Source organism: Temnothorax nylanderi, unplaced genomic scaffold, assembly GCF_030848795.1.
Source record: "Temnothorax nylanderi isolate EJ_2023f unplaced genomic scaffold, tnyl_v1.0 TNYL_tig0168_pilon, whole genome shotgun sequence".
In the NCBI taxonomy this organism is placed as follows: domain Eukaryota; kingdom Metazoa; phylum Arthropoda; class Insecta; order Hymenoptera; family Formicidae; genus Temnothorax; species Temnothorax nylanderi.
In genome coordinates, this window is record NW_027249230.1 from 359,791 (window position 1) to 379,878 (window position 20,088).

At 37.7% G+C, this 20,088-nt stretch overlaps 3 protein-coding genes across 7 annotated transcripts; 2 read left to right on the forward strand and 1 right to left on the reverse strand.

Moving 5' to 3' along the window:
- The first annotated feature begins 30 nt into the window (after positions 1 to 30).
- LOC139777926 (uncharacterized) lies at positions 31 to 10,482 on the forward strand. The gene is made up of 3 exons (XM_071715614.1): positions 31 to 167; positions 5,456 to 5,665; positions 8,401 to 10,482. Exons 2-3 carry the CDS (start codon positions 5,485 to 5,487, stop codon positions 9,108 to 9,110), a joined length of 891 nt encoding a protein of 296 aa, XP_071571715.1. The 5' UTR covers positions 31 to 167; positions 5,456 to 5,484; the 3' UTR covers positions 9,111 to 10,482.
- A 128-nt stretch (positions 10,483 to 10,610) lies between these two features.
- Positions 10,611 to 12,399, forward strand: LOC139777928 (uncharacterized). Its single transcript, XM_071715621.1, has 2 exons — positions 10,611 to 11,198; positions 11,446 to 12,399. The coding sequence occupies exons 1-2, from the start codon at positions 11,163 to 11,165 to the stop codon at positions 11,836 to 11,838; spliced, it is 429 nt and encodes a 142-aa protein (XP_071571722.1). The 5' UTR covers positions 10,611 to 11,162; the 3' UTR covers positions 11,839 to 12,399.
- A 160-nt stretch (positions 12,400 to 12,559) lies between these two features.
- On the reverse strand, positions 12,560 to 19,787 carry Fln (flightin). Of its 5 annotated transcripts, none has more exons than XM_071715619.1 (5): positions 19,547 to 19,787; positions 18,869 to 19,018; positions 18,477 to 18,626; positions 13,560 to 13,803; positions 12,560 to 13,193 (listed from the first exon to the last, which is right to left on the reverse strand). In XM_071715619.1, the coding sequence occupies exons 4-5, from the start codon at positions 13,766 to 13,768 to the stop codon at positions 12,944 to 12,946; spliced, it is 459 nt and encodes a 152-aa protein (XP_071571720.1). In that variant the 5' UTR covers positions 13,769 to 13,803; positions 18,477 to 18,626; positions 18,869 to 19,018; positions 19,547 to 19,787; the 3' UTR covers positions 12,560 to 12,943. The 5 variants fall into 5 exon arrangements, with proteins under 5 accessions (XP_071571720.1, XP_071571718.1, XP_071571717.1 ...); XM_071715617.1 differs by having other exon boundaries at positions 19,536 to 19,787; XM_071715616.1 differs by having other exon boundaries at positions 19,127 to 19,787.
- Between the last annotated feature and the right edge of the window lie 301 nt (positions 19,788 to 20,088).

A 20,088-nucleotide genomic window follows, 5' to 3' on the forward strand; every position in this document is an offset into this window, starting at 1 on the left:
GTTCCACATGGTCGCCGTGGAACCACCGGGAGGTAGTTAAGTAGGGATAGAGCGAACGCGAGAAGAGTGGGAAATAATTCGGGCGTCGCGACGACCGTGGGAGTCGCGCCGCTACTTCCGAGGAAACAGCATCCCGGGGGATAACGTCTCGTAACGATCGTTTTTAGGTAAGGGCGACCTGATTTTCGCGCCGCGTTCTCATCTGTTTCTCCGCGACAAGGAGATCGGTCGCGATCGATTACAATTAACACGGTGTGTAGATCGCCGATAGTGCGCGGGCATCATAGATCTCGTCGCGATGATCCATTCTTGAATTTTTAATATTTTTGTGTTAATCTCGTACCACAATCGTATTATACTTTGCACCGGAAATAAGAATCTTTTTATTATAATAATTCTTATAATAATAAGAAGATTCTTATTCCAGACAAATACGTGGAAATTTTCTTTAACACGAACTGTTTTATCAAAAAGTTCCTCAAAAGTAAAAAATAGATAACGCGACAAAGAGTCTTTTACACTTATCGTAGTTGAAATTACCTTGAATCTTAAAAATTGATTCGCGATTCAACCCTTTAAAGTCAAAGGATATTTTTTACATCATACTTTTTCGTGTTTTGAAAAAAGTTTGGAAACGTATGAGCTCAATATTCACAGTGAAATATCTTGTATACTCTCGAGTCGAGTTTGAAGAGTTCTCTCTGGGAGAAAGTTTTGCAACGAGATGCTCTGATTAATTACGCATATATTTTATCGCATTCAATCATGTTGCAACGATGCAATATATTATTCGCATTGTGAATGAAATTAACATCGTATGCCATCGTACGCCATTTAATCGGTGTTGGCATCGTTAATGCAGTGCTGAAAGACATCGTCTGTCATAATCGAGATTACGAAATAATAATCATGCTATTGCTCCGCGCAATTAAACCGCGCTTATTACTCACGTATCTATACGTACTAAACGCGCTCTTCTCTGACAGTGCCTACATGACACTCGCGCGAATGTAATTGAATTCATTATGCTACTTTTAATCATCTTTGCGCATTATTAATGTTATTCATCTTTTAAACATTTTGAGATACATTTCATTTTGCAATAAAATGACTGCTCTATTGTCTAATATTAATTTTTATTCGGTAACAACGTAAACGTCTTTATAAACGCACAATTTCAAAACAATATTTTAATTTTTACCTAATGTCGTTCTCAATCTTTTATGATACTAATTTCCAATGATAAAAATATTTTCGCAAAGAAGCGTGCCCATTAATTATTAATTAACGCAATATTGTTCTTCGCGTCCTCGAAATTCGGTACCTAGGCAATGCCGACATATTAATGTTAATACATCGTTTGTGGAAACTTATTTACGCATGATTTGTTGATTGCCTGAAAATTTAAACAACGGACGAATTTCTAATTCTGTAAATGATAACAAAATTAAACAATTATTAATGTAAAATGCAAAATTGTATGAACAGTACGCTCGCTAATCTAATCTAATTGCGTATTCGCGACGCGTTGTTCTTTTAGTATATGTGTGATGTTCGTGATGTAATGGAAAGTGTAATTAATCCTTTTAATCAAGATTATTCAATCCAAATAACACCAATTAATACGAAATGCGTGTATATTAATGCCGTGGCATAAAATTTAAAATATTAAAGATTAAATAAAAAATTAAGCATTTGCAATTAATTGCGTTATTACGCGTTGTGCCGTGAAACTGTAATGTCGATTGTGCACGACCGGGATTATTTTGTAATCGATATCGCCGTTTTTAAGTGCCGTCCACTAGCTAAATTTGGCGGTCTTACGCAACGATAGAGAACGAACGCGATCTCTGCGAGCACCGTTCTCGCTGGCTAAACATTCAATTTTATATTATTACGAGATTCCTCGTATAGAACGCGTAAAGTTCGTCGTAAATGCGATATCGACCGACTTAGAGCGAATCCTTCGTTCGTATGTGAGATTAGGTTTCACACTAATAATTGTTTAATATTACTGCCGTTTTCGGAATAAAAAGTTCGTTTATTATCTAATTTTGCAGACAATTAGCAAATAATGCATAAATCTATTTTTATAAGCGATATATTTGTTGATATCGTTGCCTTTCAGATACTGCATTTCGGTGAAATAATACAACGAAAGGCTGTATTAATTAAATAATTAAATGACCTGTTTTTTTAGGAAAATATTTTAATATTTTAAAAGATAGTATCGAGAAATATCAATAACAATAATAATTAAATAAAAATTAAATATTGCCCTGAAATTGTGCCTTTATAAAAAGAAGTTTATATCGCTATGAAATAATAATTGATACATATTGCCCGAAGAGAAAGTATTCTATTAAGGGATTCTTTACGAGATCGTTAAATTTTCATTCATGTGTTAAATGTTTATTTGCTGCCAGAGAATTCTCGATATACACGGCGGACATCCGATACTCCGCGCGAATTGACATGAGAGCGCGACGCAATTGCGCGATTTATTTAAGTCCACAGTTCCAACGGAATTCGTTTAATAATTCGAAACGTGGATCTAGCGAGGATCTGCTGAGTCAGAATCTAAAACAGTTGGCATTATATCCATCTTAACTCATTACTATGCTTGTGTGTAACACGTGTGGGTTTAACTTGTCGCTGATTCATTTCGCTACCGACTTAATCCTCTTCACTTCACTTTTTATATAGAAATGTATTTAATTTATGTATTTTTTATTGTTATAGATTGTTTATCTTTTAACAAATCTGAATTTAAAAAACCACGATAATCGTGAAATAAAGGATTTTATTACGATAAAAAAATAAGTTTATTTTGAATTGAATAAACATTTGAATATCTTAGTTATTACTTATATCGATTAAATTACCAAATTGACGCGTATAGGTAACAATGTAGATTTAAAAGCTGTATGAATTAATAAACAATAATATACAAGTATCCTAAGTCCTAACTTTAAAAATAAAAAAAATTATTAATATATTTCTAGGAAATTATTAAATCCAAAGTATTTATATTATTCAACGTATAGAACAAAATAAACTTAATAATTATATTAATTTCATTTGGATACGTAAGAAACGGTTTTTGCATACGTCGCTTACGCGATTTTTTTGAATGAATTGAGACGTACGAGAGCAGCGGCTATACATCGCGCATAGTAAGATGCGATGAATGTGTCAACAAAGGATTGGGTAATGAGCCGATTCGCTCTAAATCATAGCTACTTTCCAAACGGATGCGCGCCAGACGTGTACTTGCCAATTAAGTCGAGCGGACAATCTAATTGAAAGAAGTCAGCTATAGTTTGTCGCGTTTTGGCACTTGCGATTCGACGAGAACGCGTGTTTTCCACTGAAAGGATGTGCTAAACGTCATTTATTCCGAGTTTATTCCGCTGTATATTTCTAGCTGTGAATTTATTTCCAAGGCGTTGCGCGATTTCAGCGTGACCACTTATTTTGACTTTTATCATTGAACATATTTGTGTCGATGATCCATAGTCGAGCCAGGAAAAATGCACCTCGTTTATCGTCCGTGTAATAGACGAACGAAATCGTCGGCTTCCAAGAAGAACTTAACTGTCAAAACAATTCCATCATCGCTTGACGCGTTTTGTCCGTCGCTCTTTGTCGTGTTACGATGCAAATATTGCAAATGTTGAAGTGAAGCGTTGAAAACCGTCACAAAATGCCAGGATTTGGAACTGACGATAAAATAATTTTTATTTTCAAAAATTATGTTAAACTAAATTATGTTAAAGTAAAACTGTTTAAAATGCGTAAAATGCTGATAAACGCAATAATTTTCTCTAAATCAAATCTATTTGTCGCAAAACCAGAAGATATTGATAGAATCGATGAAGAAAGGTATAGCCTCGGTAATTTAATAGTCGACTAAAATAAATAGGTCGATGTACAGCGCTCATTAGCCTACATGCGCGATAACGTACCTACTGTCTCTTGTCTCGGTCGCAGCCTCTCGATTTAAAAATAATTTCGAAACAAAAGACGTAGGCGGGTCGACGGACATTAATCTTCAATCCGAGGCTGAGGATAACTTCCGACACAACGACGTTATTGAAAGCGACAAGAAGGAGATTTGAATCATTACTCAATAAACGTCAACGCGTTGCGTTGTGACTGTTATTTCTATGGATATGTTGGCGAACAACTTGCATGAATAATCCTTCATAAGCAATTTTAATTGACATTTACATCACTTAATTTACATCACTTATGATACAAAAATAAACGCTTTATAGGTGCAAAAATAAGCAAAGGAATAGAGTCCTAATAAAAAAGGCTTGAAAATTTTTAACAAATAATAACTTGGCTTTATTTTAGGTAAATGTGTATTATAGGTATAAGAAAACTTTTTAAAACTTATTAATCCAACTTATTAATTTAACAATGATATATACACCGATAGAAATTTGTGATTGAGGAAATTAATCCATCGCGAGCGGTATACGCCACTTCGAGTGTCCTATCTTCTTTTAGAGGCCGAAAACGTGATAATTAAACCGCGTCTGCGATTCCAAGCACGTACACAGATGTAGAAATCGGCCCTGAAGAAAGGGAGTGGGCGCTCGCGGAGATTCGCGCCTCGTGTTCAGGGGGATTGCGGCCCGGGCCTCGTGCGCACCGCGCGCCGTGCCAGTTCAGTTCACGGGCACCAAATTAGATGCGGGTTATTTTTGACCAGCGTACAACCGCTCGCTCCAGTTTGCCGACGATGACGAACCAAATTGCCAGTGAGAAAAAGAGAGAGAGAGAGAGAATCCGCCAGACTTCTGTTACTTAGCGCAGTATAGAGCGCGTCTCTTGGAAGCCACGTGGAGAAGAGAGGCCGGGGATCACCACGTGTCGTACGCGCGTGTTTGGCGAAATGATTTTCAGCATTATTAGCTCTCCCATGTGGGTGGTACATAACCGAAACGTTCGCTCATATATCCGAATTAGAGCTGCTGTATTAATAACAATGCCACCATGATACCAATGTTTTAATATTGCTAATATAGTTGATAGCAATAATTTTAACACTAGACCTACCGAAGCAATCAAATTATTAATTTGTAATTTTTTAAAAATTACTCAAATTTGCAACGATGCATTTTCCCATAATAGATTGTAATATGTAAATAATTAAATTAAATTAGTTTACTTTTCCTCTTCATCCCTTTTTTTCAGAAATATATTTAATATACATATTTAATTGTTGATAGTTTTTGTATTGAAATTAGAACTTAGGATATCTGTTTATAAATCTATATAGTTACGTGCTATAATTTGGTAATTTATTTAATACTATCAGAGTTTCTTTTATCGAACAAAGTTCGAATCGTTTTGAAAGGGCATTGTATTTCTCATCCCAAAGAAAATCTCAATCTTCTGATCCTCGCGGAAGATCGCAGTGCAGAATGTGTCTGATTTGCAGATAACAGGGAGAGGCAGCCGAATCTCGAGATGTCGAGGCCAATCCTTAGCAGGCCGCGCACGTTCATCTACGGTAGCAACTACGACAAGGGCGAGTCCTATTACAAGCCCATGGTCGACCACCTAGACCGGAAGTACAGCGGGCGGCCGTTGTTCCCGGAGCCGAGAAACTCACTAGCCGACGAGATCGCGGCGCGCCGTAGCGACAGCGGTAACCTGTTCAGTCGTTTTCCAAAGTGGTTTTGAAGGAGTGTTGTAAAAAGACTTCCCAGACCCTCCTCGAGAGATTGTCGACGGGGCTCGCTGAATAGATTCGTTGTGCAAATGAAAAATACTTGAGAGAAACTCTTGTTTCCTCCCACCCCACCCTCTCCCTCTCGTCCAACTCCACCCTTTATTCCAACTCCCACGACTCGCATGATCTGCCTCGAGGCGAGGCACTGTTAATTTATTTATTCGATTCGGCATCGCGATTCTCGATCGATTACGTGACCAGGGGGATCGCGATGCGGAGCTCGAGATTAGGATGTGAACGGAAAAATCGTTGTCCAGGATTTGTTAAATACTTATTTATGTTAACGAAGGAGTGATACAGAAAGTGTGTATACGCATCAGAGAAATAGTACCCGTAGTAAAATATTTACTTTAGATTAGGATTCTTACTAAAGATTTAACATGTAACGTATATTTATTACTCAGCAATGTCGATAATACATTTAATAACGGATCTAAAATAAATCGAGCATTATTTGAGAATTAATCTACCTTGTGTGAAGAAACTTATAATTGGATTTAGAAAAATTGTACGAAGAAGAAACGCAGCAAGAGATTCAACGAACGAATATTAGTTTGGCCATCTTGTCGGTCTCTTGATATTACTAAAGTTAAAGCTTGCGGTCCTGGTACGTAGCGAGAATGAGGCCCTCACATTCTAACGGTTTGATCGAATGTTGATGTCATCCTTTTGCGTGCATCGATCTTTATTGTCTTGCCTGCCGTCTGTGTAGTTAGTCTCTGGATTATGTCTCTCCTATTTGATGTATCATCTTGCTGAATAAACGTTTGGTCTCCTAAGTACACGTTGACTTTGCGCGGGGAGCCTTGGTGCGATTACTGTACGTATGTTGCGCTTGCTGCGACGATCATCGACGAGGATCGGCGGATCGCAACGCGCCAGCTTCTCGAGGGGCTCCTCATTTCGACATTGCGCGAAACTTTGCCTTCGTTGATTCCCGGATTATCCACACGCATGCACACTCACATGTATCATTCACGCCTCACATCGACACATATGACATACGGCGAGGCGATTTATGAAAGGTGTTGCGTGTCCCCTTGAATAATGCGTCCGCAATAAAGCTGACAGTGATCGCCCGGTTGATGACGAGTAGATTTACGCGGCCGTATAAAAATAGATGAACAGAGAAAATCAAAAGGTGAAAATATACCGCATCAATAAATTGTTGATCGCGACGAGGATGAGGATGAATAAAAATAGTAGAGCGTCTGGAGCCTACGGGAAATCCCAGAAACGAATACGCCAACATTTCGCCGTCCAAGAAAATTTAATTTAATTTCATCTTCTTTGATTTGACATTACTTTCTGTAGCGAAAATCGGTTCGCGAGTGCTGTAATATTTAGAGTTACGTATTAAGTATATACTTCTTTTTTTCTTCTTAATCAAGAACATTATAAAGAGGGGGAAAATCCTTCTTGCATTGAAAAATGACATTGGAGACAATAAGATAGAAATATGTGCACTCGATAAAAATCCTGATTAAAATATAAACGCATTAAATTTCCGACGAAAAAAAAAAGAAATGATTACGTGTTACCGGTTTTTGCTGCATAATTATCTGGGACACCCTGTATGTTCCTGGCATCGCGGATAGTGCGAAACGCGGAGGATGAGGACGAACGTTGTGCTTGACGTTAGGTGCGACTGCTAGTTTATTAGCCTAGTCGAGCGCACTGATGGGATTTTGTAGATGTGCCAGGCTGTTAATGTGATGCGCATCCGAATTTATTTTTGATCAAACGACACTAAAAATATGTGCAACCCGCTGTGTAAAGCTTACTCAGCCGATGTCGAGTCGTTGTAAGTAGAGAAACACGAAATGTAACCGACGAGGCCGATCGTGGTTTCTTAAAACTGTAATTTCAATGTAATTTTTATTTTACGTTGCATAATTTTAACGTTATTAAATTAAGAAGATAATATTATTTCATAAAATTAATTTATTTATAATCTATAACAGAATTTATATTTCTTTCTTCAATATTTTTGCATATTTTGAAAAAATATTTCAAATAATTATAAATCTCAATGTGCTAATTTTTATTATGATTATACGCTGCTGTTGCATCTAACATCAATTTATATTTTTGTTAGGGATTTATAGATTAAATTATAACCAGTGTCGAAAATGGAGTTAATTTTGCTTAAGATTATATCAATTTATACTTCAATATCTATCAGCGCATAATGTAAAACATGATGTTTTAAATAAAAACGTCTTAAACGAAATTTTGTTTTCTCTGAATTCTCCCTTATCATTACTGGTTATAATTTATACTTTAAATGTAGTTAAAATAATTCAAATTTCATAATGTTTCTTTTATAATTTTTATATGTTGAAATTTAAATGTTTATATATTAAGTATGTGTATATATAAATACCGACGGTGAAACGTCGATGAAGTATATTTTTAAATAATTTAATTGCTAAATTTATTGAATTGCGAGCTTGCGAGATTTTCCATCTTTTCTTCTTATCCATCCACTACCATCTCTTGTAATAAGAGCCTTTTCTCTTTCATCCAAAATCGTTGATTTTGCAAATTCGATCGTTCGGCGCCGTTTCTCAATGACATGCCTTATCATAACCCATCATCTCCTATCCTTTGCACAAATCAACTCTCTTTTCTGATATCGGTTTTTGCAGGCACGCGCGACCTCTCCGGTCCCCGCACTGGCTCCCTCGGTCGCGATCTTGACCTCGACCTCGACCCTCGTATCCGAGCCTCCCAACCACCACCCTTCACCGACCCTCTGCTAGCTCTCGACGACGAGGACACCGTCTTCGACAGCCGTGGGCAACGCATATTGGCGCGTCGCAGGCTGGGCGAAGAGTTTGCGGACGAGGTATCAGCGACGACACGCCGTTTACGTGCTCGAGTGGCAGCGATGGGTCTCGAGGACGAGTTTGAATCCGCGAACGTCGCGGGCCAGGCCAGAAGGAACGCCGACCTCCTGGAGAACGCGGTGAGTGCCAGGAAGAGCGCCAAAACGGCGATCGAAGATGTCGAAAGCAGCTTCAAGAGACGCTCGAAGCTCTTCGACGAGCTCGAGCGCGCCGACGAGAACAAGCCGGCGTTTGCCAGGTGGTCCAAGCTGATCAACGAGGACGAAGACTTAGCGCAGACCAGCGCCGCTGCCAACCGGGCTATACAGACGAAGGCGCGTCTCCACGACCTCGAGTCAGAGATGGAGCAGCTCGCCGAAAAGCAAGCCAAAAGGGAACGCAGGGCAGCAGCCCTTAGAGCGATGGTCAACGAGACTGCCGCCGCGTCCGACGTTGACATCGCTCAACAATCGGCCGTCAACAAGAAGGTGCGCATCTCCGAACGCACGGAGAAGCACGTCAGCTTCTAGAGAATCTTGCGATTTACTTTAATTATTCAACAACGGTGTTTTACAGCCGTCAAACATATTATACACTTCGGATTATTTTTAGCAATTAGATAGATCGTTAATCTTCGTATATCACAGCTGTCGCAGAAAGAACACCTCCTAGTCATTAAACGTGTCGATTTTATCTTGAAAAATATTATTTAAATATGATTTTATACTTAAATTCTATTATTTTTTTTAAATAATTAAGTTAAACAAAGTTGTTAAAATGAATCTGCTTCTGACAAGATTATTGACAGATTTAAGTTGCAGCCTTTTGATAATTTTGGAAAATTATTTTGTCATCATATAAGATCAATATTGTAGTAATTTTTATTTAATTTTTACTTTTTACACTATCTTTCTTCTCAATTAGAGTCTAATATAGAGATTGTAAATCGCTGTAAGACACTGTTGTATTTGAATGCGAGTATATAGAATATTTTCGATGCGCCGTTACGCGGCGATTGCCATTTTTACGGCGGTCGCATAATTATATTCATATTATTATATCGTTGTTGATCTGTTCGCGAAATGAACGTACGACGATTCCATTAACTTTTATAGTGCGTTATAGACAATGAATTATCGATAAATTTTACTAATAATAAATTGTTAATAAATTTTATCGATAATATCCAATATTGACACTTACGCTCACGACATTGCGCGTACGTTTGTTACGCGTAATCTTGTAATTATAAATGTATTAATATATACGTTGATGCGAGACGTTTCTCTCGAAAATACATTTAATCCCTCATAGCTTGAAAACGATAATAATAAATATATATATATATATATATATATATATATATATGTGGTAAAATAATACTATTTAAATCCAACGTGCGTTTTAGATTAGGTTCTGTATAAACTGCTTCTGATTATAAGTAAATTTTATAAATTCGATTTATATTTAGAACATTTTCTTGCAAATTATTTAATGTCCTGAAATTTGATAAATAGTTTAATTAACAATATAAAGCCTGGATTGCTCAAGATTTAACGTATTTTCGGACGATATATCTCGCACAATTTTTCGCTTTTTTGCTCCTCAAGTGCGACCAAGGGAGCTTAAATGTTACTTGTTCCTAACAAATACGTTACGTTTTAATATTTAAAATCATTTTCATGTTAAAACTTGTTACCACCAGCACGATATTATAAAGAGACGCAATACCGCATTTTGTCAAATCCGTCTCGAAACATTGTCCCTTTCAGAAAACTATTCTCCGCCATTCGGGGACAAACTCTGTAATGCAAACTCTTAAACACACGGCGAAACTTTCAAATTTACCATAAATGTATATTTATTCTTTCTTATTCAGGAATAAATCTTGTCTGAAAACTCTTTTCTGAGAGCAAGTCAAATTACACATGTGTGCACCACGTATCTCTCCATCACATTTCCTTTTATTCGTTATTTGTGTACTTCTTATTTCATCATCTACATTTCATGTATTTTGATGTTTTTCCTGTCATTTTCCGCATGCACAAGATTACGCCCTAGCTGCGTTGAGACTCTGCAGGTAAGAATTCATTTCATAAAGTTAGTATAGAACCGATAAATATTTCCATATTCGATTGTATTTCTATATTAGTAAAATTCTTGCCAACCATAACGACGTGTTTTAGATTAAAATAAACTTATCTAAATTATTCTTTAAAAACAGTTTTCATTTAAAATTGTTATAATAAATAATTGTAACGAATAATTTTAAACTATCTTTTAATTATTATGAATAATTTTACTTTTTTTTCAACTCAAGAAGTTGCATTGTATGTACAACAGCTAGAGAATGGAATTAATAATATAATATCTTAGTAATAATATCTTAATAATAATCTTAACACCATCCCACTAACATTTTAGGTTCTCGTAACCTGTCGGGAAATCGCGACGATTTCTACGAGTTAGACTTTTTGGTCGACGGACGTGGTAGACCTATTCAGGAGGATCTTTATGAAGACGATTTCGTAATCACTCATCGACGTTTCAAGGAACGTGCAGCTACCGCATTCGAAGAGGATATGGCGGAATTGAGACGCAAACGGCGAGATATGCAGGTTGAATTAAACGAAAGAACAAGCCGATAATTTAATGTTAAAAATCAAATTAGATTAAATACAAAAATAAGCTATCGATAAAACACATAAAAAAACTAGTTTATCATAATTTAAATTACATCATAAATCATAATTAAGTTATATATGGGTGCACGTAACTCGAACAACCAACAAAATCTTCATATCGTCTGTTCTACAAATTTTTTTATATTCTTTTGTCGTATCTGACGGACTTACTTCCTTGCAGGATCGCATCTTCGACGTGATTGATCTGAACGCCGAGATAGAGAAGGCCAAGAATACACTGGAGGCCGCCGGTATCGTGTTCCAGCGACACGCGACCAAGTTCAACAACCAGGATGACGATGAGCAGACGATGTCGCTGGCGCAGAAACTTGACAAAACGCGCAAGATCGCGAATGTTGAGCTAGAGAAGCCGAAGCCCAAAACCTTCCTGATGAAGTGGCCCAAGATGCCGGTCGGCGAGCCGGAAGCAGCTGAGCCCGTTGCTCAGGCAGGAAGACAGCGCAGGATCAACTCACTGATCGATACCAGCGAAATCGGTGATCCGCTGGAGGCTGTCGCGATGCAGCCGATGAAACGGAGGTTTTTGAAGAGAAAGAAAAGCGTTTCATTTTAAGAATCAAATATTCTTTTCTATTCGATGTTAACGGTGTGCAAAATCTATTAATACTTCAGTCAAAAATTCTTATAATTTGGAGAACTTCTTTTTAATTCTGCAACATTAGATCTGTGTAATTAATGCTTAAATTAAAATTTTGTCTATTCAAATCTAGATCATTTGAAATAGAACGAAAAATATGCTTTTACTATCCATTTGCATTTGAAGATTAATTCCTGAAAATAATCCTTTATTTTTAATCATTTTTCATTTAAAAATTACTCGTACTTTTACGTAGAAAAAATCTACTTCAAATTAGTTTAAAAAATCTGTTTTTAAAATATTTTCTGATAAGTCTAGACTATTCAGTATTTCATCAACTGTATCACCTGCACCAAAAATATTTGTAATAATTAAGTTCTTACTATATTTTATCTAATCATTGAAATATAATTGTTAATTACATTTATTTATTTAGTTGATCACGAGATACTGTTCTTTTATTTCTTGAAATAATATTTTTCGCGAGCAGATTGTTCCTATCTACTATGTACTTTAATAAAGAAATATTATAGTTTATTCGTATTTATAATAAATATTAAGTACCAAATAAAACTAAATAAACCCTACTACTTCTTCCCTAGAAAAATTAAATTAAATTATTAATTACTTAATAAATTATTAAATATTGGTTACAAAAGAAAATATGTGTATGATAATACAAGATTGACTCAAAAAGTTTCTGACGTTTAAGAGTGAAGATATATTTTACAATGCCAATTTTTTTCTAATGATACACCACATGTCAAAGAAGAGTGTACAAATATACAATACATTATTTTAGCTACAATAGGCAGACGTTGCATTATCGATTTTGTCAGTATCATCAAACACATTTGAATTGCAATGTTATTTATATTACTAGCTTATACAAAACATCTAATAAAAATTGTCAAGTCGCAAAAAGACGACACAACAGAGATAATTAGATTAAAAAGATGTTACGTTGAAAAATAAATATTGATAAAGATCCTACACGTGAGAGACTGCACACACGTGAGTGGATATATGAGATTTTAGTTGTCTTTGATGATTGCCTTTTAACAGCTTTTAACAGCGGGATTCACAGGATCTTCTGATATTTCAAACTATAGTAGGCACGAGTATGGTAGCTATAATGTCTGGATGTCTGGATGCGTTTCATATTGGTGAGGTACTTCATGTCGGCCGATCGCTTGAAGCTTTTATCTATATTCTTTTCATCGTAGGTTCTCAAAGCCCTTTCCGCCCATTCCTGAGCTCTAGGTGGCTCGCGGTATATACCCTTCTGCCTCGAATCTAGATAGTCGATCACGTCGTCGTAATAGTTCTTCCTATTAGATAAAAAAGATGTTACCGAGATTGAATATTTAGAGATAATTTCGAGATTATAATTTTCGACCGCCATCGAGTCCAATATTTTCTATAATTAAATATAAATAATGTAATTTTAACTCTTATTAAAATTCATCATGTTGTAATTATAACTCGAACATAAAAGCATTGAAATATTTTTCTTCTCTCACATAATATTTAAAACGAAAAAATTGTTTAAACTCGAGCTCGACTTAAACCATGCTGTTTCATCGAGCAGCAAAAAATTCCCTGAAATTCCGTGAAAGATTGCATTGTTTCTCATCTGATTTTAATTTCATTTGTATTAACTTGTGTTTTTCAATTGCATTAATCACGCAACTTACCTATAATCGTAAAGATACGCGTAATTGAGGAACAGTGGTCGAACCCAATGATGGTTGTAATGCGGTGGCTCGAGCTTTAATAATTTCAGGACCGGTCTGTCAGTGGTAGCTGCCTCGGCTGGCGCGCCTTCCTCTGCACCCTCGGCGCCCGCTTCCGCAGCCGGTTCCTCAACGTCCCATGGTGCAGCGTCGTCATCAGCCCACGACATCGTAATTTCGTTATATATTCACTTTGATATTGAGCCTGCAAATAATTATATCGCGTTAAATATAAGTGTCATATAAATCCGTCATTCTTAGATTATCACAACGAAATTGGCTTGATAAATAATTAAAAATTATTCCTTCGTTAATCTATTCCCTTGTGATATCTGTTCCGTTTTTTATCTCTAAGATCTATTCGTTTTTCATGACGCTTCTATTGCAGTTTTCCCATTGTTTTCCGTGAAAAGCGTGAGAGTTTGATCGAACGTTAGGTTAGGTTAATTTAATTCTCGATTTATTTAGCCGATTGATATATATGTATACATTGTATGAAGAAACAGGTCATCGAAGACACAACAAACCGTTTGGCTGAGGTATCAATTGGTATTTGTGGCGAAACTAAATGCCATACCGAGCTCCAAGCATTCAAACGTATTGGCTAACACACTAAGTTTATACATATAAAATACCCCTTTAATTATATGTCGTTCGTCATTAACAAACCGGATAATGCAAAATAATCACGATTTGCAAAGTAATATGATCGTCGTTTTTACGCATCTTGACGAGACCACGAATTTTTCTTTATAACGCAGATATACGATGAAATATGAATGTAAAGATAAAAAATATATCGTGTTCAAAACAGATGAAATAAAAACCTAAGGATGGTGAATTTCACTACACGGACAATTTGATAAAAGCACAAACGACGAAAGACAATCTCTCGATTTCACTGTCAAAACCACGGTCTGGTCAAAACTATCGTTCACTGTCTCTTCCCCGCCGACGACGGCGACGACGCGGCCAGGGATTCTCCGAGGGCGCGATGTACCTGCGCCTGCAGCTCCTGCTTTCGCACTCGCGCGTTCTGCGAAAAAATGACCCGGCCCTTCTGCGCGCCGCGGGCTCACCTCGCCACTTCCCGTGGACCTTGTTGGGTTTCGCTTTTATTTTAGCAACATCTTCCACACCCCGTTCGTCCCTTTGAAGGTGCGCTCCTCTGCCTCGGTGAGGAGGGGACGATTTGGCACGCGATCGGCTACAATTATTGGCGTTGCGAGTTGCGACGACTCCTCTCTTCCTCTCTCCTCGTGTGTGTACGCACACGCACGTGCGTCGGCGATTAGCTTGCGATTAAACGCGCGCCTCGACACTTGTCCTCGTCCCATTTCACGAACACGCTTATTAACATTGAAAAAGCAAAGATGACACCTTTGGCCGGGGGAACGGAAACGCCGCGAGCCACGACAGTCATCGAAATCGAAAATTTGCGAAATAAACTTAACGTCATAAAATACATTTGCGCCGAAATAAAATTAATGCCATGAAACCTATCTGCGCCGAAATAAAATTATTAAATATCATAAATCTCATCCTTGATTAATTATCTGCCTGCATATAATTTCGTCGCTGCCGTTTGACTTGCTGATTTTATATTACGTCATGAAACCTTGAACGTTACGAGAGTTTATTGTTCAACACGTGATCAATTATTGCTATTTATAAGCGAATTACTATGGCCCAATTAAAGATTTGTGCGCATGGAATGATAGAGTATAATTATTCGGCAGCAACATTGACATCGTACCCTGGTTTACTTACTATAATTCACGCAAATTGTAACAGAATGTAACATTCAGACGCGACGAACTTGAGATGTATATTTGCGACCTTTGCGACAATGTGTGTGTGCCTGGATTAAATACGCCCAATTTAATTTGAGATTAAAGGTAAAAAGTTCAACTCTCTATTAAAATAATAGAATATTATTTAAATTAACCGTTTGCCAAATTGTGTGTGTTCAATTCATAACATTACTGGAAGGTAAATCTATACTTTCAAGATCTTTGTTAACAACACGAGACCGATTTTAAGCCAGCTGTTAAGTAATGAAGATGTCTCGAAAATAGATTTATCTATTAAAATTAAATAATGTTTATTATTCCGTGATAAATTTGATACATAAACAAATAATATTCTGTTATTTTAACAAAGAATTAAAATTACTTTCTATTTTACTCTAATCGAAAATAAGAACACAATATTATTTAGAATAAGATAAGAATAAAATAAGAATACAATATTTATTAAAAACTGCAAACTTCTAAAACAACATATATATATATATATTTTTTTTAATTTAATGTTTTAAAAGAAAATATAATTAAAATTATTTATTTTACAATTACCGTAAAAAAGTATCATTTTAGGTCTAGAAGATAAAATTTTTAATTGTATCTTTCCGACATTTAATTATGCGTTTCGACAAATTTATTAAACACAAGATAGCCGAGTAAAATAAATATTTAATTATTTAACGATTTAATTATTAATTAATTAAGACGCAATTGAAGGATAACTGATTTATTTAATTCACTATATATAATATTTGCGAGATAAGGGCTGCATTCCGATATTCACTGTCAGTACTGCAAATCTATATTTTACGTCACGTAAGATTATACTATAGATTTTCAGTACTGAAAGTAGCTGACAGTGAATATCGGAATGCAGCCAAGAGATAGAGAGAATTGGAATAGGTGTCTCCGACAGCTTCGAAATATCGTCAAAGTTATTCGGGGACCATGATACGACAGGAGCCATCAAGAGGTAACAAGGTTAGAATACGTGTCTTCCGAGATCGTCGAAAAATCGTTGAAGTTATCCGGGTAACATGTTGAGCAAAGAGGTTTACTAAGAAGTGGCACAAGGTGCAACGAGGTGCGCGCAGTGCATCAAGAGATGGCGGGAAGCGCCCAGCGCTAGCGCGATTGCCGCAACGCGCCAAGAGATGGCGAGAGGGGCGCAGCGCTAGCGGTTGCCACAACGCTCCAAGAGATGGCGAGAGGCGCGCAGTTTCAAATCGCGCCAAAGCCGCCAAATACTTCCTCGACCTCCTTGCTCCATATGTACTCCTGATACCTCCTGATATTTTTCGAAGCTCTCGGGAGACGCGGCGTTTTAACGCCGTCACCTCTTAACACCTCTTGTCCCATCATGCTCCCCGCATAACTCTGACGATTTTTCGCAGCTCTCGAGAGACGCGTACTCTAGCTTCGCTATTTATTTCTTAACATCTTCTATTCATATTGTAGCGTGTTTCCCATCTATACTAATATATAAAATCCTTACGGGTGGTGTATGTTTGAACGTTAATAACTTAAAAACTATTGGACCGAATTTTTACCACAAGTATATGAAATAGGGGTAGAATTTTCCGGGGAGTGCTATAGGGTGTGTAGTTTTTCGTTATCTATTTTCTGGAAACCGATTTCTTTAATTTTTTTAATATTTAAAAAATAAAGAATTAAAAAAATCGGTTTCCAGAAAATAGATAACGAAAAACTACACACTCTATAGCACTCTCCGGAAAATTCTACCCCTATTTCATATACTTGTGGCAAAAATTCGGTCCAATAGTTTTTAAGTTAAAAACGTTCAAACATACATTTCAGGTGATAGATTAAATTTCCAAATTATTCACATTTGAAAAACTTTTTCCGAAAAAAATTTAAGACAGCTTATGGCATGTTATAAAGTATTCTTTAAAATTCCGTTAAATTGCACAGATTTTCAGTATTTTTATAGATGCAAGAAGAAAATGGATAATAAACTTTTTAATTACATTATATTTTCGGAATAATACCGTTTGATAATTTTACAACTCGAATAATTTCGTTTTTTTACTTATTCTTTTGAGTCTTATTTTTCTGTTATTTTGTAACGACTAGAGATCTTCAGCAATTTGGAAACTGGCAATGATATCGATTTTTCGAGGTGTCGAGTAATTTCTACGGCCGATTTCTAAAACTTTGAAAGCAGGCATTGAGAGTATCGGTTTAATCGCTTTCGCTACGAGCTGGACGTAAAGTTCTACAAATAGCTCAGCTGCGGAACGAACTTCATTGATACGTGATCGGAGTTTGCTCATCTGCTGCTTCACACCATAATGCATCGTATCTCTATGTTACAAATTAATAACGAATTAAACTACAGCAATTTAATGCATCATTTATATACACGTATGCTTCTTAAACCATATGGTAATTGAAGCGAACTGTCCATTTGACTATTGGAATTAACAATCCGTAGTAATAATAATTATTTTTTTATTCAAACTAATCATTGAAATGATCAACCGCGAAAATAACTATCTAAAAAAACTTCGAATACAAAAAATATTAGAAAAAAGCTTCGATATTGTAATATCAAAATATATCTTAAATAATTAAAAAAAATATTTTACAAAAATAAAAATATTTTCCACCGTTGAACTTGTGTACGTTAATTACTAAATTTACGAAAAAAATGTCTTTTTCGATACAATTAACCCTTACGTTCATTTTTGCAATCTTATTGATGCAATTTAATGTAATATGCAGTAAACCAAAAATGAGTAATATATATGATGTACTTAATACAGACACTCTCTCAACGCAGAGAGCCATTGCAGTTCGACACTGCACTATTTCGTTTTAAAAAAACATTTGTCGGAGAACCATTATAACGGCGCGTATTCAAAGGTTTAATAAATTGCAAATAATAACAAGGCGTTTTTTGTCGCGAAATGGATTTCCAAATGGCCAAGCAGCGGTCATCTGTGCCAACGGCCGCGTACTAGCTAACGCTGCAGCACAGCTCGAAAGCGAAACTTGCGAAACTCAATTCGAATTCGCGGACGCTAAATCGCAGAAGGAAAAACGTACTTACCAAGCTGCGGCACCGACATGTATGTCTCGCAGTCCACCAGGAACTGTCCCACCTGCACGGCGCCGAGGGCGACGACCCGCTTCGTCAGGAACTCGATGGTCTGCGGCCGTTGGCCCGGTGCGGTTCTCGATCATCGGGTACTGCTGCAGCCTGCACCGATAGCACCATGCAAATCACTCTTTCGCTCACGTAGGATCGGACGGGCGTCGTCGATCACCGCGGATAAACCCGGTGCGGCGCGGCGCGTCGCGCTGACGGCGCCGGGCACACGTGCGACATAACCTCTGCGCGTCTCCCGGCGAGACGCGACACGCATCTCTTTCTCGTACGCGGCCGATCGCGCGATAAGGAATCATGCGTATTTTTAGAGACACACGAATATTGCTACTTACACAGTGACACCCATCCTGCGAGCCGCGTCGTTGTCAGACACCGGTCGAAGAAAATGTCACGACTTTCGCGAGACGAAACCCGGACTCCGGAGTAGCCGGCGAACACTTGTCGGCTTGTCGCGTCTCGCCAAGTTGCAAACACTCGCGAACCTGGGGATAAGGAAGAAATCTTTACAAATGATACAATTTAACGTTGATTTTCCATAAAGTAGAGATTGTGAGGAAAAGAGAAGAGCACACGTACGAATAAATTTGTACCATTTACGACGAATTACGACGAATGAACGAATGCCTGTTTTAATAAATCCTTTAACGAAAGACGGAATATATTCGTGGACGCACACTTGAATTATTTGTTCGCACTCACGATGTTATTCGCACGCAAGCTCGCTCGCTCTCGCGATCGCGACTGGGCCTATGTACAATCACGGGAGGACGTTAAACGCACGATCGTTCTCTTCAGTCGATCAATTAATTATTAATTCTCGCGGTTAATGAGAGCTATAATTTATTAGAGCACTTTCTCGCGCGATTCACTCGGTCGAAGCAGGAATCGAAACAGAGGAGACGTGAATTTTGAGTTGCCGTCTCACTGCGACACACGGGACGACGATTGTCTATTAAGATTTAAATATATCTCGCTTCGAAACATTCGTTCTTCACGTACAGTTCACTCACTGATCACGGAGCACTGCGGGAGAACCGCCAAATCACATTCGGGAGGATGATACACGTACGGCGCCGGCGTCCAGCACGGCATTCCGCTCGTTGCAGTCGACACGAGAAGGAACGGAGTATTCGGCAGTTTCGGCACACGCTCAGCTCGCAATTCTTTGCAACCGGATTTCTTCTCGTTGACGAGATTCACGAGAGAGGAATACACGACCGACAACGTCTCGCGCCGATATGAAATGCGTCGCGTATTGCTTGCGTCTTGCGTCGCGCCGTCGCCCCGCCGGGCCGCCGCGCCGCCGTAAAGTCAGGAGCCGCGATTGGCTGCTCGCGAGTCGAGCCCCCGCGTCCCAGCCAATCACGTACGAACACTCTGAGCCGCCGGCGAGCGGCCGCGGCATACCAGACGGTTACCGTTGAATTAATTCAATTGAAACGACGTTACCTGTAAAGTCGGTACGTGGCCTCGCGGTTTGTTGTTTTCGTCGGTGCTCGGCGAGGTTTTATGTTTTATCAACGCCTGCGAAAGTTACTCATTATCTCCGATC